Here is a 25,329-nt window from a genome sequence, read left to right as displayed (position 1 = left end):
TAGCTGAGACCCTTTGGTCTTATAAGCTGATTCCCTCACAGTGTTCAGGAAATTCTCCTCGGTACATCCAGGTGCATAAGCCAGAAATTGCAGTGTCATTCTTGACCTGTCCATCTCTCTCATCTCCCGCATCTAGTCCATCTGCACGGCTTGTCACTACTGCCTCTGACATACACCTTCCAGTCTGTTTTTCTCCACCATCAGTAGTCCAAGCTGCATGTTTCTCTTGGACTGTTATGTACAATCTCCTAATTGGTGTCCCTGGATCCTCTCTGACAAACCATTTGCCCTTCATTTCAAGTCAGCTGTCCCCACTATTGCCATTTCTTTTAGAAATATAAATGTGATCACGTCCCCATTCTGCTCCAACTTCACTAGTGGCTTTCCATGTACTTTCAGGGAGAACATTGTCTTACTTGGATTGGGCTGCTATGACAATATGCCACAGACTGGATGGCTTACACGACAGATACTTATTTCCTGAAGTCTGGAGTCTCAAGAGTCTGAGATCAAGGAGCTGGCTGGTTCAGTGTCTGGTGAGGCTGTCTCCCTGGCTTATCGACAGCTGTCTTCTGCCTGTGTGTCCACATTGTCTTTCCTTGGTGTGCTTGTGAAGAAAAAGACAGAGAGACACCGATAGACATAGGTGTCTCTTCCTCTTCTTGTAAGGGCACGAATCCCATCATGAGGGCCCTGCCCCTCCCAAAGGAGGTAATATCATTACATTGGGGGTTAAGGCTTTGATGTATGCATTCTGAGAGGACACAAATATTCAGTCCATAACAAACATATACCATAACATGACCTGTAAGCTTTGCATTCTCAGGAGGATGAGACTCAGAAAAATATGACACACACAACTTACATAGCACAAGGCAGCAAGTGGTAAGAGCAATATGAATGGTCAGAAATTACATTTCTGGGCATTATGTGGTTACAGTGTGTTGTATAGTGGTCCTCAAATTGTGGTCTGCAGCTCGGCGACATCAGCACCACCTGGAAACTTCTAGAATTTGTAGAAATACAAATTCTACATCTTTTGATTTAGTAGATCTTTTGATTTAGGTTTTGCTCTAGGATTGGGGCCAAATCATCTGTGTTTTAACAAGCCCTCTGGGTGATTTTGATGAGTGCTAAAACTTGAGAAAATCAGTGTGGTGAATGCTATGTGCTGTGCCCACACGCCCCGTGAAAGACGGAAGGATTTATTTCCCTAGCTGCTGAGAATGCTGTTGGGTCTTCTCACCCAAGCCCACACCCCTTTCCAGAGGTCGTCTGCATCCAGTGACTGGCTGATGCAGGAATTTTTTTTTTTTAATCTTTTTTTTTTTTAACGTTTATTTATTTTTGAGACAGAGAGAGACAGAGCATGAATGGGGAAGGGGCAGAGAGAGAGGGAGACACAGAATCGGAAGCAGGCTCCAGGCTCTGAGCCATCAGCCCAGGGCCTGACACAGGGCTCGAACTCACGGACCGTGAGATCGTGACCTGGCTGAAGTCGGACGCTTAACCGACTGAGCCACCCAGGCGCCCCTGATGCAGGAATTTAAAAGCCCCATTTCTCACTCCAATGAAAGGCCACCTCATCTTCAGAGCTCCTTGGGTTGACTGTGGTCTTTGTTGAAATTTCATTGCAGCCCAACTCTCCTTTGCCCAGTCTGCTTCCTTATCATCTATTCCACAGGCGCTAATCTTAACAGCACCCCATAATAATCTCCCCCTCTTCTTCTCAGAGTCTCCTTCTCCAGGAACCCAAACACATGCCTCAAAGAGGAAATGGGATTTGAGTTGAGGCTTTAAAGAAGGATGGGAAAGAAGTCAATTAGCAGTGAAGGGAGGGGGTGGTAGGATTTGAGATGGGACATGTTCCACAGGAGGAAAGCATTGTGAGCCAAACTTATCCTAAGGCTTGTTTAGGAAATGGAGAACTACCCAGATAGGCCAGATGATAAAATGAGAAGGGACTTGTGGGCTATGATGAAAAAGTAGGTTGTGGAAGCATTAAGGTGCCCTGGTAAAGAATTTGGACTTGATCCTAAAGATAATGTCAGATTCATGACACTAACATTTATTAGTTTGTTCGCTCAACAGTGTCCAGTAAGTGCTAGACAGACAGCAGTGAGCAAAAATGGATCTGGTCCTAGTCCTCAAGGAGCTAACAGTCTAATGCAGGGCTAGACATAAACCAATCACACAAATGTCAAATTTGCACACACATACCAAATTAAAGTGTTCCAAAGACCTATGAAGTGTAGACACGATGCGTGGACCCTAAGTTGAGACCCTCTCTATTTTTTTTGTTTTTTGTTTTTTTCTAGTTGGACTATGAATGCTTTGAGAATAAAGATAACTTTTTGTCTCCATTTCTAGAATGTAGGTACTCAGAAACATTTGCTGAATGAATTATGAGCTCAGAAACTTGACTTCACACCATATAGCAGATGTTTGTGACCGAAAGAATGAATGAAATGAATGAATGAATGAATGAATAATAAAATTGTTTAGCTGCCTAGATGGTTCAGCCAGAACCCCTTCCCTAGTGATAGTCTTAACAAAGAAAGATAAGGACAAGGTGTCATATTTCTGAAGCTACACTGACTTCATTTTAAGAATTGCTAAGAGATTTCAAGTGATTATGTGCCCCTTTACCTGTGTTAAAATGCCTTTTCTTCCTGGAAGGATGATGATAGTAAGTATTAATTTATTTTTAAATACTCTTACTATGCAAAAATGTAAAAAAAAAAAAAAGTAGCTAAAATTGCTTTAAACTAGCCAGGATTTGGGGAACAATTCTACAGGGTCAGTTAAGATAGTGAAAGGTTCTGGTGTCTGTTGAAGGTCAAGGATTAGTCTTTGAGCTGTTCTTAATCCCCACCCTTGAAAGAGCTTCGGATGTATACCAATGAGTCTAGGATTGCAGGTGGGGTGGGAGGAAGTGAGGAAAGGGGAAGGAGGTTATTTTCATGAGTTGGGGAAGATAGGAGGAACAGATTGATAAAAAAGCAAACACCTCTAAAATAAACAGCAAATACAAATGCACTTTGTAAAACTCCTTGAGGGCAAATGGAAGCTCTGAGCAGATTCCATTATGTTCAAATACAGGTAAGGAGAAATAGGTCTCAAATTTGTTTGGAAGCACTTCTCTGTGTCCACTTACTATGCGTAAATGCTTTGAGGTGTTGGCAGTTTCAGAAAAGAAGACAGAAGTGGACAAGGGGTGGAGGTAGGGTAGAATGTGGGCTGGCCAGAGAGGGGGGCATGGTGAGCAGAGGCCATGGGACATATGGGGTTGTAATTAGTGGCATCAGCACTCTGTAATTGGCTTCCCTTATAAGCAGGGAGCATTGGGTGTGTCTGGACCAGAGAACTAACAAAGTTAGCAAAGCAGTACGCAGCAGGGATGGTTATACAGTAAATCAAGTAATTCGTATTTTCCCAGTTCAACCATGGGAATGTGGCATTGAGGACAACCTGGGAAGCTGGTGGAGGAAAATGAATAACAAGGAGACAGCAGGCTGATGAGAGTGGTGAATAGCCAGCTAGCAGCAAACAGAAACAGGAGAAGGAAGGAGCAAGAGAAAGGGAAATAAAACAGAATATATCGTTGGCTGTTTTGTTATTTTAGCCACCTTTAAATACGCAGCATAGGAAATGCTCCAACTTCACTAGTGGCTTTCCATGTAAGATTGGGAATGTAAGAAATCCCAGCAATAAATAAAAAAAGATATAAGGATGAAGAAACTCCAGAGTATTCTACAAAGAAGGAAAGGGTAAGAATAATTTAAAGTAAAATATATCGGGGCACCTGGGTGGCTCAGTCCGTTAAATCTCCCAACTCCTGCTCGGGTCATGATCTTGTGGTTCGTGAGTCCGAGCCCCGCATAGGGCTCTGTGCTGACAGCTCAGAGCCTGGAGCCTGCTTCAGATTCTGTTTGTGTGTCTCTCTCCCTGACCGTCCCCCACTTGTGCTCTGTCTCCCTCTCTCTCTCAAAAATAAATAAACAGTAAAAAAAAAAAAAAAGGTAAAATATCTCAGGGCGCCTGGGTGGCTCAGTCAGTTAAGCATCTGACTCTTGATTTTGGCTCAGGTCATGATCTCACAGTTCCTGAGATTGAGCCCTGCATCAGGCTCTGTGCTGACAGTTCAGAGCCTGCTTGGGATTCTCTCTCTCTTTCCCTTTCTCTCTGCCCCTTCCTGACTCATGTTGTCTCTGTCAAAATAAACTTAAGAAAAAAAAAAGCAAAATTCCTCCCCCCCACCTCCACCCCTCTAATGCCCTCTGAAGGCAAAGGTAAGCAACTTGCTTCCTTAAGCTTCTTCCCAAAGGGAATACCAGTTGTTAAGGTGGGGGATGAGAGAGGGCATATGGTTTTTCAAAGAGGACCACAGAGAATTGAAGTGAGAGATGATGTGGAAAGGTAGGAAGGGGCCTTCTTGCCATGTTGAGAAGTTTGGGCTCCATCCTGAGTGTGATGAGAAGTCATGGGAAGGTTTAGAGGTGGGGAGAATGCACAGTAGGGATGGTGAGGCTGGAGGCCGAGAGGCTGTTGCAGGGAAGAAATGATGGAAACGTGGCACAAAATGATAAAACAGGTGAATAAAACAGGTTTTAGACATGTCTGCAGGGGATTTGCAGGACTTCGTGGTTGAAGTGAGGAAGAGGAGGAAGAGGCACGGACAGCTTGTAGCTTTAGCCAATGAAGTGAAAAGTAATCCTATTAACTGAATAGGTGTATACACAAGAATAGAGGAGATTTTAATTATCCTGGGGAAATCCCTAATAGTTTTAAAGCAAAAAGGAACTCCAACTTCAGATTTTGCCTATAATTTTAGCTACACTTAAATGGCCAAAGACAGGTGTCCTTTCACTTAAATGATTCACAGACCTCCTTTAGGAGTTTATTCTAATATTTTCATAACCTGTACCACCAAGACACTCCTACTGTTATATTGAATCTAAATGAATTTTGATGTAACCAAAGATGTCTATGGTAATATGCTGTCTGTTCTGTATAGCAGTGTTAACACAGAAATAGGTCTGAAATGATATCAAAATTTATATAGTATGTTATAGCCTATATACATCCATTATTTTATGTGATCCTTGCTAGGGAAGCTAGCTCATCCCTTCCTTATAAGTGTGAAGGCCAGACAGCTTGTGGGAGAACTATAGGCAATACGTAGAAATAGTTAAGAGTTACAAACCAAGTTATCTTCCTACTTGGACAAAAATAACTTCATAATCACAAGAATGGAAAGCATGTATAAAGTCATTTTTTTATATGACTGAAAATAGGCAAAATATCAGATATGACTAAACTTAATTATCCTTGCTCATGCATGGGCACCCAACTGAACTGGCAATGTTTAGATGGATAATAAAATAATGACCTGAATCATAAATTATTATATATTTATTTCAAAGACTCTATTTTTTCTTATTTTCTTTTTAGTAAAATCATAAACTGTGTTGTTATAAGCAAGATTTTCATATAGTTCGTGTTCTATTAACAATGATACTAAATGAGACCATCCTGGGGCACCTGGTGGCTCAGTCAGTTAAGCACCCTACTTCAGCTCAGGCCATGACCTTGCGGTTCATGGGTTCGAGCCCTGCGTTGGGCTCTGTGCTGATAGCTCACAGCCTGAAGCCTGCTTTGGATTCTGTGTCTCCCTCATTCTCTCTGCCCCTCCCCCACTAGTGTCTATCTCTCTCTCAAAATAATAAACACTAAATAAATAAATAAATAAATGAGACCATCTTTCCTGAGTCAGAGTAGCTCTTTGATATTTTTTTTTTATTAATTTCAATTTGAGAAAGCTTCACTCTGCAAAGACAGATTTGAAAATAAACCATGGAATTTACTTATCCTGTTCAAACACTGTAATGGGATTGCATTTAATGAATTATTATTGCAGAAAATATTTTAATTTTAAAAAAATAAACTATCACAACTATCAATTTTAACCGTTTCTTAAAAGTAACATAATGACAACCAAGTAGTGTGAAGTAATGTGCAGAACCAATATCAAACTTCTAGACTGCACATCTACAAGTTTAAAAGTAATATGAATTGTTTAATGTTGCCAAATGTGTGTCTCCATGTGCAAATGTAATGAATACAGTGCTAATGTGTGAGTACGCCTGCAACTACAAACAAACAGAAAGAGAAAGGAGAAAACTAGCATTCAACACTACAAGGAAACCACACTTTGTTATTTAAGAATTGCATTCATGCCATCTGAAAGGAAGGACCTGACAAGTTAATGGCTTCATTTATGTTCTTATCAAACCAAACACTTGTGTGCTTCAAAATCTCACTGTACTCTGAAGCAGTGGTCATCTCTGATAGTGGTAATGGCCACAATCACAGCATTAGGCACACTTGTGTCTGGTTTTAGGGCATAAGGTGACTGGAGAAGCATTTCTCTGGGACCTGAAGAGTTTTTCCTGAGAGCAATGTTCAGCATCATTGGTTATCAGCTTCCAAAGGAGAGGCACTCATGTCTTCTTCCCTTTTCTTATAACAGCTTAATGGAGGTATAAATCATATAACAGAAAACTCACCCCTTGAGAGTGTTTTTTAGTACATACATTTACCCTAAGAGCAACCCTATACCTATTAGGAATCACTTCCTATACCTCCCTCCCCACCAGCCACTGGCAAATACTAATCTTCTTTTATCTCTATGGAATTGCCTATTCTGCATATTGCATTCAAACAGAATCACATAATATGTAGCCTTTTTGTATCTTGCTTCTTTCATTTAGCATAATATTTTCAAGGTTCATCCATGTTGTGGTGTATATCAATACTTTTTATTCCTTTTTATGGGTGAATTATGTTCCACAGTAAGGATACCACATTTTGTTTATTTATTCATCAGTCAATGGACATTTGGGGTGGGTCAACTTTTTGGCTATTATGAATAATGCCACTATGAATATTTGTGTACAGGCTTTTCTGTGAACATGTTTTTGTTTCTCCGGAGCTCATACCTAGGAATGGAGTTACTGGAACATGTGGTTTACTTTATATCTAATGTTTTAAGGAATTAACCCAAAGGCTTTACAAAATAGTTGTGCAGTTTTACACCTCCACCAGCAATATATGAAGTTTCCAATTTCTCCATGTCCTTGTTAACACTTGTGTCTTTTAAAATTTTTTTAATTTTTTAAGTCCAGTGTGGGGCTTGAACTCACAGCCCTGAGATCGAGTTCCTGAGCTGAGATCAAGAGTTGGGTGCTTAACCAACTGAGCCACCCAGGTGCCCCTGTGTCTTTTTTTATTATAGCCATCCTAGTACTGAGTAATGGTGGTAAACCCTTTACAAGGTTTAACTCATTTGATCTTCCCAATATTGCTATATCCAGAAAAGGGAATTCAGATTTAGAGAGGTTCAGTAACTTGCTTAACACTAATACACTGAAAAGTGCCAAAGCTGAAATTAGAAATATGTTGCACAAATACTCTTTGAACACTCAGGAGAATGAAAACAATTTGGGCAAGTTTCACCTCCCCCCACCCTTACAACAAGACCTTCCTGAGTTTAAAATCTTCTGTTCTATCCAAGTTAGTCTCCCGTTGATATCCTGAATCTACTCCTGCTTTATGCTTCAGAGCTAAACTGGTACTGAGACATAATATTGAGAATAAGAGGGAGAAGGAAATAGTTCCAATTAAAGCAAAAATTTCCATTTAGCCACTGATAATTTGTAAATATAAATTTGGAATTTTAAAAAATCATTAAAAATCAATTTGAAAAGCCTAATTTTCCAAGTATGATCTTCATTACTCTTGGGCCAAAACTGTTTCCAAGGTACACATTTCCAGTTTCAATGAAGTCAGTGGAAATTGACTTCAAATTGAAGCCAATTTTTATGTTTTAATTCCATAAAGATATATGCTACCTTTTAACCTTCTAATTTACAGTAATTTATAATTATAAAATGTTTACATATTATTATATTAACAGTTACACAGAAGCATATCTATTAATGTTTGTTCTCAAAAATAGAAGTGTCACCATTTTTAAAAACATGGTAATAAAGTAAATGCATTTAACTCAGTGTTTAGGAAAGACTTGGAATAGACTCTTTTGACTCTTAGGTTAGGAATTTTTTCATTCCTAACTTATGTTTGACTTTCCTAAGGGGCAGTATAGTGAACTGTCATAAGGGAGGAAAGCAGCACACGACCTGGTGCCGCAATAACAAGGTTTTCTTGTTTTCCCTTGATCTAGCCTTTCTTTGTCTTTGCTGTCCATTAAATTAAGAAATCTTCCCGAATAGTCATAAGAGAGTTCTTCTTCTGGCAAAATGTCTTTGGCTGCAAAAAGTGCCAACTTGGGTACCATTGAGTCAATTCGGACAGGAATCATCAACAGGTTTGGCTCACAAGAATGGTTAAGAAATCTTCCAATATTTCCTATAGAGGCAGGATCAACAAATGTTTCTATTACCTGCCCACTGTAAACATGTTCTCTGACGGCTATAATGTAATTTGGGTCCTGTATTGTTTGTAACTGAATTCTTCTCTGTACTTCAGAGTATCCCAAAACTTCTCCGGCATATTCACAGACAAACCGTCCTTTTGGTATAAATTCCAAGGTACGAAGTCCCCAGCCTTTTTTATCCGTCTTGAACACCTGGAGTTGGAACTGTAGACCTTGCTGGACCACTCTGTTCTTGCACTGGTCACTGCACTGGCACAGGATATTGCATTCAAAAACCGGGTTGGCACACTTGCCTTGGGATCCTGTATCTATAAGGCAGGAATTATCATCATAGTTCTCTGCATGACGGAGACAGGAGCAAGTACCAGGGAGGCAGGTTTTGAGACAAATGCATCCCGGAAAGGTTATTTGTGTGGGATCGATGTCTGTTCCAGGTCCAGCTACGTGGTCAGGAGTATACTGCAAAACCAGAAATGCTGTAAGTCAGCATGCCATGGCATGTATTTCATACACATTTCAAGCAGCTTTTGGATGAGACACTTCCTAATTCCAACATATATAAAAATAGGTTCAAACGAAACTAACAAAGAACAACAATCTGTTAAAATATTGTTTGAAAACATACCTCTTCAATTTAAAAAGATTAATTTTTACTTTTTTAAAGTTTATTTATTTTGAGAGAGAGTTAGTGAGTGGGGGAGGGGCAGAGAGAAAGGGAGAGAGAGAATCTCGAGCAGGCTCGGCAATGTCAGTGCAGAGCCTGATGTGGGGCTTGAACCTGTGAACCGTAAGATTATGACCTGAGCTGAAGTCAAGAATTGGATGCTTCACTGACAGAGCCACCCAGGCACCCCAAGATTAATTTTTACATTTAAAACTCTGTGGTTTTATTTTAGGTATGGGGTAACAAAAGAAAAAAGTTTTTCTCTCATCAGAAATTGGAAGATTGGTAACTCATTTTGTTTTCTTCTTTAATATCAGAATAATCAGTGCTGAGTTTAGTTTTTGAATGCAGTTAAGAATTTCGCCCTTGGCTCTTGATCTTTTCACATTTATCTAACAATATAAATGTATGTATGTATTTTTCTTAAATGTTTGCTTATTTTGAGAGAGTGCGTGCATGTGTGCGCATGCGCACACAAGCGGGGGGAGGGGCAGAGAGAGAGAGGGAGAGAGAGAAAATCCCATTTGGAGCTTCAACAAACCATGAGTTCATGACCTGAGCCAAAATCAAGATTCTGATGCTTAAACTGACTGAGCTGCCCAGGCACCCCTGCATGTATGTATTTTATTGAGTCATCGCAGATGCTTTTTGGGGATAAGAAAGTCATAAATGATAAATAACTTAATGAAAAGTGGACTGTGGAAGAAAGTCTTCCATTGATTTTTAAAGGAATTCTTAACTTGAAGATTACTTAAATTCCTAAATATTCTTTGATGTTCAAAAAAGACACTATTACTTCAGAGTTTTACTTGAGTCTTCACAATGTTAAAAATAGGCAAAATTGGCCAAGAAATTGCAGACAGAATTCCAAAAATCATACTTGTTATACAGATATTAATAAATGTAGGTGTATTACATACATGTGAAGAAATCCTGTTTTTATTAAATGGTAAAGAGATAATATGGAAAAGTTTCTTACATTACAGAAAAAGAAGAAAGTCTCAAGTCTAAAATCTCTGTGTGAAAACTGATCTCCGGTTATTTCCTCACTAGCATAATGAAGCATATTTCCAAACCTTAAAGATTAAAGTGCATCTCGTTACTTTTTTAATGTTTTTCTTTATTTTTGAGACAGAGAGAGAGAGCATGAGCAGGGGAGGGGCAGACACACACACACACACACACACACACACACACACACACACACACAGAATCCGAAGCAGGCTCCAGGCTCTGAGCTGTCAGCACAGAGCCAGACACAGGGCTCGATCTCATGAACCATGAGATCATGATCTGAGCTGAAGTCGGACGCTTAACTGACTGAGCCACCCTGGCACCCCTAAAGTATCTCTTATAAGCCCAGATATTTCCTTATGTATAGAATAGTTTTTGCTTAAATGGAAACTAATTCATTTATACATGCTGTTAGTGTTCTTGGACCCAACTTCAGTGTGGTGGTAGTGTGGGGTTTTCCCACACCTCTAACAAGCAATGCTTCGCACACCAGGTCGGTATACTGTAATTCAACTCAGTTCTGACACTATCCAATAGCATCACATTCCACAGTCTAAGGAGTCAGTCCTAAGACTGCTTCCCACCACCTTCAGAAACCAGTCCCAAGCTCAAGTTGTCATATGTGCTTCTAACTGATGGGTTGTATACTGGAGGTTCCCATGACCCCTTCCTTGGACTTCAGACACCAGTCACTAATCCACGTTGTTACTGAACTTATGGCCAACAAGCTGTAAATCAGAAGTTCTCAAAATCCCCTCCTTGGGTTCGCTTAATTTGCTAGAATTGCTCACAGAACTCAGAGAAAAATTTTACATAGCAGACACCAGTTTATTGTAAAAGGATACAACTCAGAACAGCCAGATGGAAGAGATGAACAGGGCAAGGTATGGGGAGAGGGAGAGGAGCTTCCATGCCGTCCGCAGGCATGCCACACTCGCAGCACCTTTGCTCCCAGCTCTCTGAACCCTGTTTTCTTGGGCTTTTATGGAGGCTTGATCACAGAGGCAAGATTGATTAAAACTGGCTACGGGCAAATGATTCAACCTCTAGCCCCTCTTGTAGCTGGAGGTTAGGGGTGAGGGTACTGAAAGTTCCAACTCTCAAATCACCTGGTTGGCTCCACCGGCAACCAGCTCTCACCTTCAGGTGCTTTCCAAAACTTGCCTCATTAACATAACAAAAGATACCTTTGGCTGCTCTCATCACTTAGTGAATAACAAGGGTTCTAGGAACTTGGTGCCAGAAATGGGGACAAAGATCACATATGTATTTCTTATCACAAAATCACAGCTGCACAGCTGCATTGTTCCAAAAAGGATTTAATGAGACTAACAAAGATATAAGATAAATGAACAATACATAGGAAATGTAAGGTGAAGAACAGTAAGAGCTAGTTGAGAGAGCTTAGGCACACAAAGTGTGCCTATCCAGAAGTAAACTGGATGTTTGGTTCTGAGCACAGCCACTTCCAAGAGGGAAATACGATATGACATATGGCTTACACTATCCATAAAGAACATTCTCACTGTTCAGAAGTACTGACTTTTTCCAGTATGGAAACTGGAGGGAAATTTCACCATTGTGTCTGTCTAAACCATTCTCTTCCAGAAAGCAGTTTCATGGGCTGTTTCTCATTCTGACTTTCAACAAAGGCTACTGGCATGCTGCCCATGCAGAGAGAGCAAGAGCAGTACTGTGAGGGACCAGCTGCAGAGGCTTTAATTCAGGGATAGATTTTAAGAGTATCTAGAGGAATGTCTGAACCGCCTATCTCTCAGGACTAAGCTTTGGAGAAAGTATTAAACAACATGTACTTACATACCCTGTGGTGGAGCCTTGGTGGAGCTATGCAGTTAGGCTCAAAACCCTACATTTTAAAAAACGTTGAGCTGGGGTAAGGATTGACATCCTTTGGGTAAGATGAGGAGTATGAGTGGGAGCACCTGTGGGGGAAGGCCAACACTCTGCTGAAAAAGTGATTTGGGGGTGGAGAGCGGAAATAGCTTCTCTTGTTTGTGTCATTTCTTACAGCTTTAGCTTAGTAGAGATGTCCTAAAGGGATAAAGAATGGCTTAGAAAAAGATGCCCTATCAGTCAAATTCAATGGCTGCTGTTTTATACAGAATCTACTTCCAGCTTTTGAAAGAGTCAAGGTTGAAACATAAATGGTTATGAGACATTTTTAAAAAGTACTTGCAAAATGAAGATTTTACTGTTTCTCTGTTAAACTTCTCATGAAGAATTCTTTTAAATTAATTTCTTCTTAAAAGTGCACATATTTTTAAAGTACCATATAAATCACTAAAGTCTAAAGTGATTTTTTTTTTTTTTGGATACAGATAATTCCTTTTAAAATCAAGTCTGACTTATTGCTGTTTTCTAACCAGAAGAGCATATTATTCTTTGTTGAATTTATTTGGGTGTGGTGAGGTTTGGAAAAATACATTTATTTGCTTATTTTTATTTACATATTTAAAAAAAGATATTGGAGAATCTAGTGATACAGTTTTTGTTTTTTTTTTTTAAATTCTGGAATTTAAACTTGATGCACAATCTAAGGTCTTTTAGAGATAGATTATAAATAATTCCAAATGAGCTGCAGACACCTTCCAAAAGATAATAGAGACCTCTGGATAAACTTCTTGTTTGAAGAGAATATTTGTTTTCCCTTATGGATGTAATCCTTAATCCAGAAACCAATGCTTAACACAAATCATTTTATCTCCATATATTTCCATTTTCTCTTCCTTAAACAGTCAGTAAAATACCACTCCAGGAAGATGATTCACCTGACTTAGAAAAATGGCTAAAGAATAATCTTTTGAAAACCATTTCTAATTTAACATGATTTACAGGTATCTAACTACATATTGAAAAATTGTTTTCAGAAATAATCTGATGTCACTGACCTTATATTCTATTCAAATATTATGTTATGCAAATTGTTAACTCTTGAGAATCTGAAAGCTAATGTTAAGTGCATCATAAATGGGGAGTCAGTTGACCTGAGTTTAAAGGCTCCCAATTTGTAGCTCTTTCCATAGTCTGTCCTCTACTTCCTGGAACAAAGCCCAGGACCAAACTGATTCAGAAAAAAGGGAGTTACCCTGAGGATTTTTGTGCTTACCTTCAACCAAGGAGAGATCAAAGCTTGAGGAATGAGACCACAGAGGACATGTTTTTACTCATCCAGCATCTGTTCCTTTTCTTCTGATAACAGCACCTTGACTTCTCAGGGAAACCTTCCCACTACTGTCTCAGTGGTTAGGATGGGGGATACTTGGTTAATCAGGTCATCATTTGTTCCTTTCAACAGTGTTTGGTTGGATCTGCTCAGTACTTAAGCCAGATCAGTGAAAAATAATTCTTGGGGTGCCAGGGTGACTCAGTCAGTTGAGTGTCCAACTTCAGCTCAGGTCATGATCTCACGGCTCATGGGATTGAGCCCTACATTGGGCTCTGTGCTGTCAGTGCAGAGTGGGCTTTGGATCCTCTACCCCCTCTCCCTCTGCCCCTCCCCCGCTCATGCTCACTCTCTCAAATAAACATAAAAAAAAAGATTCTGGGATTTCTGCTTAAACAATCAGCAAGAGACATTCTCATTCTACCTGTTCACCTGGAAATCTCAAATTCTACTGCATACGTAAGACCTACTGAATGTGTAGCCAACCAGCGGAAAGAGGAGCAGGTGTGCAAAGGGTGGAGGTGGTAGAAAGAAATATCTGATGACATCGTTAGAGTTCTTATATCTGGACATGCCTATAATTACCACTCTTGGACTTTGCTGTTATGAGGCAATTCCTTCCTTTTTATGCTTGAGTTAGTTTATATTGTATTTTTATTTCTCGCAAATGACTCTTTTTTCTTTTTTATAATTTATTTATTTACTTTGAGAGAAGAGAGTGAGTGAGCAGAGGAGGGGCAGACCGAGAGAGACAGAGAGAGAATCCCAAGCAGGCTCCGTGCTGTCAGTGTGGAGCCCGATGCAGGGTTTGATCCCATGAACTGTGAGATCATGACCTACGCTGAAATCAAGAGTCAGACACTGAACCACATAGGCGCCCCACAGACAAATGACTCTTTATTGATATATTCATGGTGGAAACTGACAATGGTTCCAGGAAATGGCTGAAAAATTTAGTCAAAGATATAAATGGTAATGAGAATTCAGGTCTCCAGTTGGGAGATGAGGCTAAGGCAAAATGTGCAGGAGGCCAGAGATGCCTGTGACAGGCAATGGTGAGCTTTTTTTTTAAATGTTTACTTATTTTGAGAGAAAACATGAGCTGGGGGAGGGACAGAGAGATAGGAGAGAGAGAATCCCAAGCAGGCTCTGCACTGTCAGCCCAGAGCCGTACACAGGGCTCGATCCCACGGATCATGAGATCGTGACCTGAGCAGAAATCAAGAGTTGGATGCTTAACCAACTGAGCCATCCAGGCTCCCTAGTGGAGACCTTCTTAATGTAGAGCATGGAATGTCCTAAAGGAGACACGTACAGAACATAGACACATATACAATCCTCTTGATAGCATTGTGACTTAGGGCAAGCTTCAGGTAAGCACCTATAAAACAAGAATAATACCTGTACCTGTCCCCCACCCCAGATATTATTAAATTTAAATAACTAACACCATACTCAGTGCCAGGCCCTTTATATCTTTAGAATAGTAGCTTCCTTCAATGCTTCTAGATGTTATTTCTAGGTTTTATATGTAAAACATCATATATTTCTGGCACATTACTTAATCTCTCTAAATATTTCCTTTCTGTCTATCTCAAAGGTGGCTGTGAAGGAAAATAAAGTCAAAGAATCCATGTACAAAGCTTACTCTAGTGGCTGGCACATAAGTGTTCAATATGAATTATGTAGGCTATCTAGTAGGGTGGTGGAAACAACAGATTCTGAAGTTAAATTTTCCAGGTTCAAACATAGTCAAACCAAAATTATCTCTAGGAGACCATGTGACTATATTCCTATCTTCCATTACTTATTCATCTTGAAAGGGAGGAAACTAAGAATTGACCCAGCACACACATCTTTCATTCATCCACAAATATTGCCTTATTGCCCATTATGTGCACATGCCAGGTTTTAGAAAGAACCAGTCAGAAAAATACAAAAAGGACACAAAGAATGGGATTTTTATCATTTCTTTGTATTGTAATAACATAAATTTTACTTTTTCTTGGTATGTATCAAAATGCAATCATTGATCATGCAAGAGTTGGGAATAAATGCAAAATGACAAAGGCAAAATCATGTAGCAGAAACCAGATCCTTGAAGAACTGGGTGGAGATTTCAAGTTTTTTGACACAAAACTTAAAACTTTTTTATAAACCATCGTCACTCAAGAAGCCCAGGAGACATCATGTCGAAAAGCAAATACACCTCCTTGGCTAGTCTCAAACGCAATCTCTCTCTTTTCTGAACTAGACCTGCACTTATTAAAAGCATGAACTTTGGGATTTAAATGGCATGGCCTGTAGGGATCTCCAGTTCTACTACAAGTGTAAGTCTTGTTTTTTTTAACAAATATATGTCTCAAAGAAATGGTGCTGTGATTTGGGGTATGACACAATAATGGGGGATGAGTTACTTTTCAGAGCGCTAGGCACAGGGCAGCTGGCGTAGGAAATATTTTTTGGCTGCTTGACTGCACTTCTTGATAACTTCTGATCAGAAGTCTGACTTTTCTAAGTCACATTCTATATCAAAGCCCCAGAAACTTAACTATGACACTGCATAATATTTTGGGCTTAAAACCTAGGCCTTGATTCTGAATTTTAAGGAAGTACTGTGAAAATCTTCATTCCTTTTTTGGTTGTGTTGAAACACCAGCTACATGAATCTTTGTACTTGGCCTCTACCCCATGAGTTTGTTTTTGCTTCAAGCAGCTATTAAGAGCGTGTGAGCCAGATAATTCTTGTCAAGGCCAAGCTGAAATCTTAATGTTTCAGAAACCTGAAAGCTGGTTTCAGAAACCTGAAAAAAAGGCTAGATTCAACACTCAGTTGAAGAAAATCAATTAGTTTACTTTCTGTTTGGCTTTCAACACAGATGGCATTATGATAGGCTTGTTTCCAGTATGAATATGTGAATGTTCTTTTTGCCTTTTCACACAGTACTCAAAGGCAAACTAGACACAAAGTTATTTTTAACTTGAGTTTTTCATGCCTTAATTCCTATGTGTGTACATGCCTGTGAAGGCAGGGTTTGGGGTAAGCAAGCTGTTTTGACCTTTCATAAGACTTGTTTTGTGCTCTATGAATATATGAAAGCAAACTAGTTAAAGGCACTTCAGGCTTGTCATAAATATGTTTCAAGCATGTTTTATCAAGACTATAAGCTCCTAGGGGCGCCTGGGTGGCGCAGTCGGTTAAGCGTCCGACTTCAGCCAGGTCACGATCTCGCCGTCCGTGAGTTCGAGCCCCGCGTCGGGCTCTGGGCTGATGGCTCAGAGCCTGGAGCCTGTTTCTGATTCTGTGTCTCCCTCTCTCTCTGCCCCTCCCCCGTTCATGCTCTGTCTCTCTCTGTCCCAAAAATAAATAAACGTTGAAAAAAAAAAAAAAAAAAAAAGACTATAAGCTCCTTGAGGAAGGATCTTAGTAATCCTGACTCTATCCAGAGCTATGCATATAGGCTGGCAGCTAGAATACTGTGGGATTGAGTCTTGGTCTCCAGATTTTCACTTATGCCCATTAACTGTAGGTGTAAGTATCAGTCATAAGGCTTCCTTTCTCCTCCCTCTACCCTCTCCTCCTGACCCCCATAGCAAATGAATGCTTTCTATGTGGTCTTGTAAGCTCAAAAGAAAAGTTGTCACCATTTTATCTTCTACGTCTAGCTTAACGCCTAGCACATTATACACAATCAATTATTTGCTGAATAAAGAAAACATTTGTCAGGATTTTGGACCACATATTCGGCAATGTTTGGTACTGAATAAGCTTTTAGGGATTACAGTTGAATCCCTAAAGTGTTTGGTCCTAGCCAACTATATTATTAACCATAAACTGCCGGAGGTAGTTTGAGGAAAAATAACCTTTTCTAACATTAATATCCTGCCCACTCTGAAAATTGCTATTGAATCTACTGTTTTATTTGAGCTTCACAACAACCCTAGGAAGGCGGGGCACACGGGGCTCCATACTGACAATGTACATGACAAGGGTTATACATTTTTAATTATTTTCATTTACAGATGAAGAAGCTCAGGCTCCAAGAAATAGCTAAGATGGCCAAGCCCTGAACTCACCCTCTCCTACTTCCAAGTCCAGCGCTCCTTTCACTCCATCATTGTTTTTTAGTCATATTATTTAGGCAACAAGCAGTCCAAAGTCACAGGAGTGGGAAAGTTATTTCAGGAAAGGTTTTGATGTGGTAACAGTGCAGAACATTTCCTGAGTTCTTTTAGCAAACCAGAAGTGCATTTTACTTGTAATTCTCAAAGCAATCCGGGAGAGGCACTATTATTTTAATCGTACACGGGAGGATTCCAAGGCTTAGCTGAGGCTAGTTTATATTTGCAAAAGACCTCAGACCACGAGGGAGACTCAGCAAAGTCTCATCCTAGGGACTAGGACCTAAGTTTGTAACCCTACCACTAGGCTGAGGGCCGTTAATACGGCCCATGCCTTATCTTACATATGAGACACCTGACACCAGCGAGGTAAATGATTTGCCCCGATCCCTCAGTGAGTTCTGGGGACAGAACCAGGGGGAAAAAAAGGCCAGTTTCTCAGGGCTGTTTCCAAGGGACCACACGAAACGCTTGGCTTTGCCCTTCAGGGAACTGCCAGTCTACAGGCAGAAAAGAGGAATATTCTTGTTGTTAAGGTCATTACGGAGGGTTCATAGAAAAAGACTAAAACCGGGGTGCCTGTGTGGCTCAGTCGTTGGAGCGCCAACCTCGCTTCAGGTCATGATCTCACAGTTCGTAAGTTGGAGCACTAGGTCGGGTTCTGCCCAGACAGCTCAGATGGATTCGGTGTCTCCCTGTCTACCCCTCCCCCGCTCATGCTGTCTCTCTCTCTCTCTCTCTGAAAAATAAACATTAAAAAAATAAAAATAAATAAATAAATAAATAAATAAATAAATAAATAAATAAATAAATAAATAAATAAGATAAAGACGAAAACCTGAGCATGTAAGAGCTATTCCTGCGCGAAACAGCTCTGCGATGGAGTAAGAAAGAACGTCGAGAAGTACGGGTACAACTTGCGGTATGAGCACCACAGAACTTCGGCCCGGTGGGCAAGCAACGCACTTGGTCCTTGGGGCTATTCAGCTCCGCCCCCCACCTGGACCGGCGCCAGCTCCACCCGGGTGGCTGAGCCCTCAGTGCCCGTGGTGGGCAAACTTCCCCGGAGAGCTGGGCGCCGGCACCCACCAGCCCCAGTCTCTGCGGCCGAGCCCCGCCCCCTACCTGGAAAGGCTCTGGCTCCGCCCCCGGGGGCCACGCGCTCACGGGCACGTTCTCCAGGCCGCGCGCAATATCCAGGCGCTCCGTCGGTCTCTCAGGCCCCTCCTTAGACGTTGCCATTCCCGCAAGACTCTCTTTCTACTCTCCCGCGGACATTTCCTGTCGTCTCGAGGCGCTGGCCACCTAGATGATTTTGAGCCTCGCAGAGGATGCTGGGAATCACGGGTCGTGCGCCTCCGCTGCCTTTTGGGAGTCGTAGTTTTTCTCTCTCCTTTCACAAGTGGCCTGTGAGGGCGTCTTCTCAGCTTTCCTCTACGTTTTGGTGTGGCTCGCTCTGTTTTGAGCCAGATGCACAACAAATAATACAAAGCTTTGTAAGGTACGGACATAGCTTTGGAACCATAAAATGAAGTGCTTTAATTTTTCCTGTGAGCCTCAGGGAGGGTTGGAGGTGAAGTCATTTGTGTAGGTTTCTGAGGGCTGGGAAGATTGCGGGAGTGGGGGGGAGGAGCGCGCTCTAAGCTGAGTGGGGAGTTGCACACCAGGGTTTTTCAGGTTCTGGAACTTGCGTGGCAGTTGGGTGACGTGTGAAGGGGTTTGCTCTCAGGCGGCAGAATAGCCTTTAGGGCGTCGTAAGGCATGTGTGGGAACGCCCTGATTGCGGTATCTGTTTCCCATCAGCTTCCCGTTTCCTAGAAAAAACTCTGCCTCAACAAAGGATTCTGATAAAAACTCGAAATTGCTGAATCCAGTGGGATATTTCCCAAGTTGTCTGACCTGATTGTTCTGTCGCATCTACTTGAAACCCCGTCTCATTGCAGCTTCTGTGGCACCTGCCCTGGATGGGCTGCCCTCTGGCTGACTGTCCTTTCCCGCCTGATTCTGAAATATTGGTGGGTGTCCCTCAGGTTTCTGCCTCTGCTCCTTCTCACTTGCCTTGTCTGGGCTTCCTCAGTAATAGCATTTCCCCACATAGCTTCAAATACTGTTATAAAGTATTAGGTATTCTCTCTCCAGCTCAGACGTGGATATCTGCTTTGCTCTGGTTGTGGATAGCCAATTATTGAACATAAAAAAAATTTTTTTTAATGTTTTTTTATTCTAGAGAGAAAGACAGAGCGTGAGCGAGGGAGAGGCAGAGAGAGAGAGAGAGAGAGAGAGAGAGAGAGAGAGAGAGAGAGAGTCTGAAGCAGGCTCCAGGCTCTGAGCTGTCAGCAGAGTGGATCACAGGGCCCCAACTCTTGAACCTGGAGATAATGACCTGAGCCCAAGTCAGACGCTTAACTAGCTGAGCCACCCAGGTGCCCCTGATTATTGAACATTTTTCCTGTCTTACAGACACCACAAGTTCATATGGACCTTAGGTGACTAATTCTTCTGCTAATCTTCCTTTTCTCTTTTAAAATAAACCGGGACAGTAATTTGTCCACGATTGCCAGAGTTACTAAAGCAACAAACCAAAGCATTTCCCTGTATTTCTTCCTCGCTTTAGACCTCCATAGTTAGGAGCTTCCTGGCCAAATCTTGTTGATTCTACTTTTGTAATTTTTCACATTTTCATTTCTATTTAGTCTCAGGTTGTGGTTTCTTCCTTTGACTCTTGAAATTCTTTTCTTCGAGTCTAACATTCTCCCAAATCACCCCTACTTTATTATAGTTTCTTTAAAATTTGTACTTAAAACAGACACATAGACCAATGGAATGGAATAAAGAACCCATAATTGGACCCTCAAATGTATGGCCAACTAATCTTTGACAAAGCAGGAAAGTGTATCCAAGAAAAAAGTCTCTTCAGCAAACGTTGCTAGAAGAACTGGACAGCAACATACAGAGGAATGAGTGGACCACTTTTTTACACCATACACAAAAATAAACTCAAAATTACGAAAGACCTAAATGTGAGACAGGAAACTATCAAAACCCTAGAGGAGAACGTAGGCAACAACCTCTTTGACCTCAGCCGCAGCAACTTTTTCCTGGACACATCTCTGAAGGCAAGGGAAATAAAAGCAAAAATGAACTATTGGGACCTCATCAAGATAAAAAACTTCTGCACAGCTAAGGAAACATTCAACAAAACTAAAAAGCAACCGATAGAATGGGAGAAGATATTTGCAAATGACGTATTGGATAAAGGGTTAGTATCCAAAGTCTGTAAAGAACTCAGCAAACTCCACACCTGAAAAACAAATAATTCAGTGAAGAAATGGAAAAAAGCCATGAATAGAAGCTTTTCCAAAGAAGACATCCAGATAGCCAATAGACACATGAAAAGATGCTCAACATCGCTCATCATCAGGGAAATACAAATCAAAACCACATTGAAAACCACCTCACATCGGTCAGAGTGGCTAAAATTAACAAGTCAGGAAGCAACAGATATGGAGGTGAGGATGTCGAGAAACGGGAACCCTCTTGCACTGCTGGTGGGAATGCAAACTGGTACAGCTGCTCTGGAAAACAGTGTGGAGGGTCCTCAAAAATTTAAAAATAGAATTACCCTATGACCCAGCAATAAGCACTCCTGGGAATTTATCCAAAGGATACAGGAGTGCTGATTCATAAGGGCACATGTATCCCAATGTTTATAGCAGCACTATCAACAATAGCCAAATTATGGAAAGAGCCCAAATGTTCATCAACTGATGAATGGATAAAGATGTGGTTTGTATATACAATGGAATACTGCTTGGCAATGAGAAAGAATGAAATCTTGCCATTTGCAACAATGTGGATGGAACTGGAGAGTATTATGCAAAGTGAAATAAGCCAGTCAGAGAAAGACAGATATGTTTTCACTTATATGTAGAATTTGAGAAACTTAACCGAAGACCATGGCAGGAGGGAAGGGGAAAAATAGTTTCAAACAGAGGGAGGCAAACCATAAGAGACTTTTAAGTACAGAGAACAAACAGGGTTGATGGTGGGAGGGCAGTGGAGAAGGGAAAATAGGTGATGGGCATTGAGGAAGGCACTTGTTGGGATGAGCACTGGGTGTTGTAATTGAGTGATGAATCATGGGAATCTACTTCCAAAGCCAAGCACACACTGTATACACTGTATGTTAGCCAACTTGACAATAAATTATATTAAAAAAATAATAATTAAAATCCCGTGTTTGTTACATGTTTCTCTCAGAGTCCACCTTCTGTATCCTGGCTTATAAGGCCCTTGTCTATTTCTTTGGTCTCAAATTTTAACCCCTTGTTCTACTTACATTTTCTCAACCAGTCATGCTACTTGGGCCTCCGTAGCTTTGGCCACATTATTCTTGTGTCTCCATTGCCTTTTCCCCATACTGTCTGTTTACTCAGCTCAAGTGTCTTCATTTCTCTATCTTTCCTGATCCTGCTTTCTATAGGTTTGGTTATTCTTTTTTTTGGGCTCCCAATTTACTCTATAAGGTATTTCTCTTGGTTTCTGAAACTTTTTAGTATACTCGCAGGCAAAACTCTCTTATTAAAGTCATAAAAATTACATATACATGGAAGAGATATAGAAAAGAGGGAGGGAGAGGGAAATATTTTAAGAAGTAATTTTGGTACATTTATTTGTATGTCTTTTGATACAAGGCCAAAGTCTGTGTGTGTGTGTGTGTGTGTGTGTGTCCTGGGGGTGGTGTGGGGTATACTGATTAGAATCCATGTCATGCTTACTCTCAATTCCAGTTTGGGGTCTTTAAAATGGTGCAGGAACGAAAAGACAGTGAAGAAATCTGAGTTCATGATCTGTGTCCCGTTTCCCCCCCCCCCCCCCCCCATTTTTTTATACTTTTCTTAGACCCATTTCAATACAAAATGGTTTTTGGTGACTTGTCTTCTTTTTTTTTCCCCCATGTTTTCCAGAGTGTTGCTCTTAGTTTTTCTGGAGGGAAGAAACTGTTTACACTCATAGTTCATACCATTCCCTTGGTATTAATAGTGTCTTAGTTCATGCTGCTATAACAAAATACTATAGGTTGAGTGTCTTAAACAACAAACATTTATTTTTCACAGTTCTAAAGGCTGGAAGTCTGAGATCAGAGTGCCAGCATGGTCAGTTTCTTGGTGAAGGCCCTCTTCTTGGTTTGCAATGGCTGACTCTTCTCATTGTATCCGTATGTGGGGGAAAGACAAAGAGCTAGCTTTACCTTCATCTCCTTATAAAATCGCATCATGAGGGTTCTACTCTCATTACATAATTACCCTCAGCGGCCCCACCTCCAAATACCATCACGTTAGGTCTTCAACAAGTGAACTTTAGAGGGTCACAAACATTCAGTCCATACCCAATAGGTTTAGAAATAGATAATCAGGCGTATAATGTGTATCCAGGAACAAGTAAGAAAGTAACTTCGTTTTGCACTGAAGTACACGTGTGATACAAAAACCGATTTTTTTTCTTTTTAAAATTTAAATTTAGTTAATGTACGGTGTGATTTTGGTTTCAGGAGTAGAATTCAGTGATTCATCACTTACATACAACACCCAGTGTTCATCACAACTGCCCTCCTTAGTACCCATCACCCATCTAGCCCATCCCCCACCCACTTCCCTCCATCAACCCATGGTTGGTTCTGTATTGTTAAGAGTCTCACGTGGTTTGTTTCACTCTCTTCTCCCCCTGCCTTCCCATATGTTCATCTGTTTTGTTTCTTGAATTCCTCATATGGAATTTGTCTTTCTCTGACTCACTTATTTCATTTAGCATAATACATTCTAGCTACATCCACGTCACTGCAGATGGCAAGATTTCATATTTTTTTAAGTTTATTTATTTTGAGAGCCCAACACAGGGCTCCATCTCACAAATCAGGAGATCATGACCTGAGCCAAAATCAAGAGTCGGACCCCTAACTGACTGAGCCACCCAGGTGCCCCAAGATTTCTTTTTGATGGCTGAGTTCTATAGCATTGTGTGTATGTACACACACACACACACACACACACACACACACACACACCACACATCTTCTTTATCTATTCATCAGTCAATGGACATTTGGGCTCTCTCCATGGTTTGGCTATTGTTGATAATGCTGCTATAAACATTGGGGTGCATGTACCCCTTTAAATCTGTATTTTTGTATCCTTTGGGTAAATACCTAACCCAAACTATGCTACCTAACCCAAACTATGCTGCATCATAGGGTAGTTCTATTTTTAGTTTCTTGAGGAACCTCCATACTGTTCTCCAGAGTGATATACCAGTTTGCATTTCCAAAAAAATTCATTTTTGAGAGCAGGTTTAGAGGGGAAAATAGGAAATCAATTCTATGTAGTAAAATGCCCCAAAGAAATGGAGCATAGAATCTGGAATCAGACACGCCTAAGTTTATAGTTCTACTGGACCAGTTTCTGACCATGGGAAGCAGTAGCTAATATTTATTTATTTGTTTTTATGTGCCAGACACCACTAAAATCTTTCCATGTACTAATTATTTAATTTCCATAATTAGGTATTTGGATCCTTATTAAAATGGCCTACCCAGGATCATTTTAGATTTAACTAAATGTTCAGACTCACAGGACTCTCATAGGCCACATGTGGCATTAGGTTAACTGAGAATGTTCAGCCTGCCATCAGAGAGGCTTCAGATGTTTTGTGGGAATAGTGCATGTGGTCAGTTACACGGCAGGTCACAAAGGTGCCTCAGAGCATTCTTCTTTGTCTTCCCAGAGAATGGCTCAAATGCAAGTAGAAGAGAACCTCATTAATAGAGTGTGGGAGCTTCCTGAAATCGAAGTCTTATACCCCTAAGAGCCATAGGCTTAAAGGTAGCTGCCTAGTAAATACTTCATCAGACATGGTTGTGTACTTACTCTTAAACTTAGGAGATATTCATTTATGTAATGCAATCGGCTATAATATAAATAAGGGATATAGGGAAGGTTTAGGTAAAATGCTATGGAACTTCAACAGAAGGAAAAATTTTTAGCTGGGGAGACCAGGGAAAGCTTCACAGAGAAGAGTCTATTTACCATAGGCTTTGAAGAATGGATAGGATTTAGGAAGATTAAGAGAGGGCATTCCTGGCAAAAGGAATAGCATGAGTAAAGGAATAAAGAGAAAGATGTGTATAGAAAAGAGTAATTTCAGATTGGCTGAAGATAGGTTCATTTCATTTTTCAGGAATTGTAAACAATGAAAAAATTTTGCAAATGCCTAAAGAACATGCCATTTTTCCATTTTAAGAAAAGTTTTGAACAATGATTACATGCATAGTGGTCTGTTTACCAATTTGGGGAAAGTACTCATGAAGAAGACAAGATGTCCAAGGAATGTTCCATTCCAGCAAACAAATAATTGCATATACCCAGAAATTAATAAGAATAATAAGAGTGTTATGAAGAAAGAATTATAGGAGCAATGAGAAGACCCACTATCCTGTATTTGCAATTATCATGCTGTTTTTATTTTTTTACTCTTTTGTGGTAGTATCATCTGCCCTTTGGAATGATATTTTGAAGGATCCACTTTGGTTTTTTCCTGAAGCTGTTGGTGACGGTGCTTCCTGAATAAGATTCAGTCCATGTCAGCCCTTCAGTTTAATTTGTTTTTATCTTGTTAACAAAGGATCCAAAAGTATTTTATATACTTTTGTGTGAGATTAAAATAATGAGAGGATGTTTGCAGACTGATATATCCAATCTTCAGAGTGCAAAGCAGTCAGTCTTTCATCTTTTCCATGTCTAAAAACTTACCTTGCTTTCTCTAGCCACCTGCTCTTCACTACCAGACACCTAGATCTTCAAAATTTATTCTGAAAACTGTTACAGGTAAAAA

At 40.5% G+C, this 25,329-nt stretch overlaps 1 protein-coding gene and 1 long non-coding RNA gene across 2 annotated transcripts in view; one reads left to right on the top strand and one right to left on the bottom strand.

Moving 5' to 3' along the window:
* Positions 1-5,400: 5,400 nt before the first annotated feature.
* LOC125160984 (histone-lysine N-methyltransferase SETMAR) lies at positions 5,401-18,784 on the bottom strand. Its single transcript, XM_047850535.1, has 2 exons — positions 18,568-18,784; positions 5,401-8,917 (listed from the first exon to the last, which is right to left on the bottom strand). Exons 1-2 carry the CDS (start codon positions 18,682-18,684, stop codon positions 8,132-8,134), a joined length of 903 nt encoding a protein of 300 aa, XP_047706491.1. The 5' UTR covers positions 18,685-18,784; the 3' UTR covers positions 5,401-8,131.
* Positions 18,785-18,845: 61 nt separating this feature from the next.
* Positions 18,846-25,329, top strand: part of LOC125160985 (uncharacterized) — a 56,766-nt gene continuing 50,282 nt past the window's right edge. The window contains exon 1 of the long non-coding RNA XR_007150425.1: positions 18,846-18,943. This is a non-coding gene — a long non-coding RNA (uncharacterized LOC125160985). The remainder of the gene's footprint in view (positions 18,944-25,329) is intronic.

This window comes from Prionailurus viverrinus, chromosome A2 (genome assembly GCF_022837055.1).
Source record: "Prionailurus viverrinus isolate Anna chromosome A2, UM_Priviv_1.0, whole genome shotgun sequence".
Taxonomy (NCBI): Eukaryota; Metazoa; Chordata; class Mammalia; order Carnivora; family Felidae; genus Prionailurus; species Prionailurus viverrinus.
The sequence above is the reverse complement of the archived record's forward strand: the minus strand, read 5'-3'. Positions and strand labels throughout refer to the sequence as shown.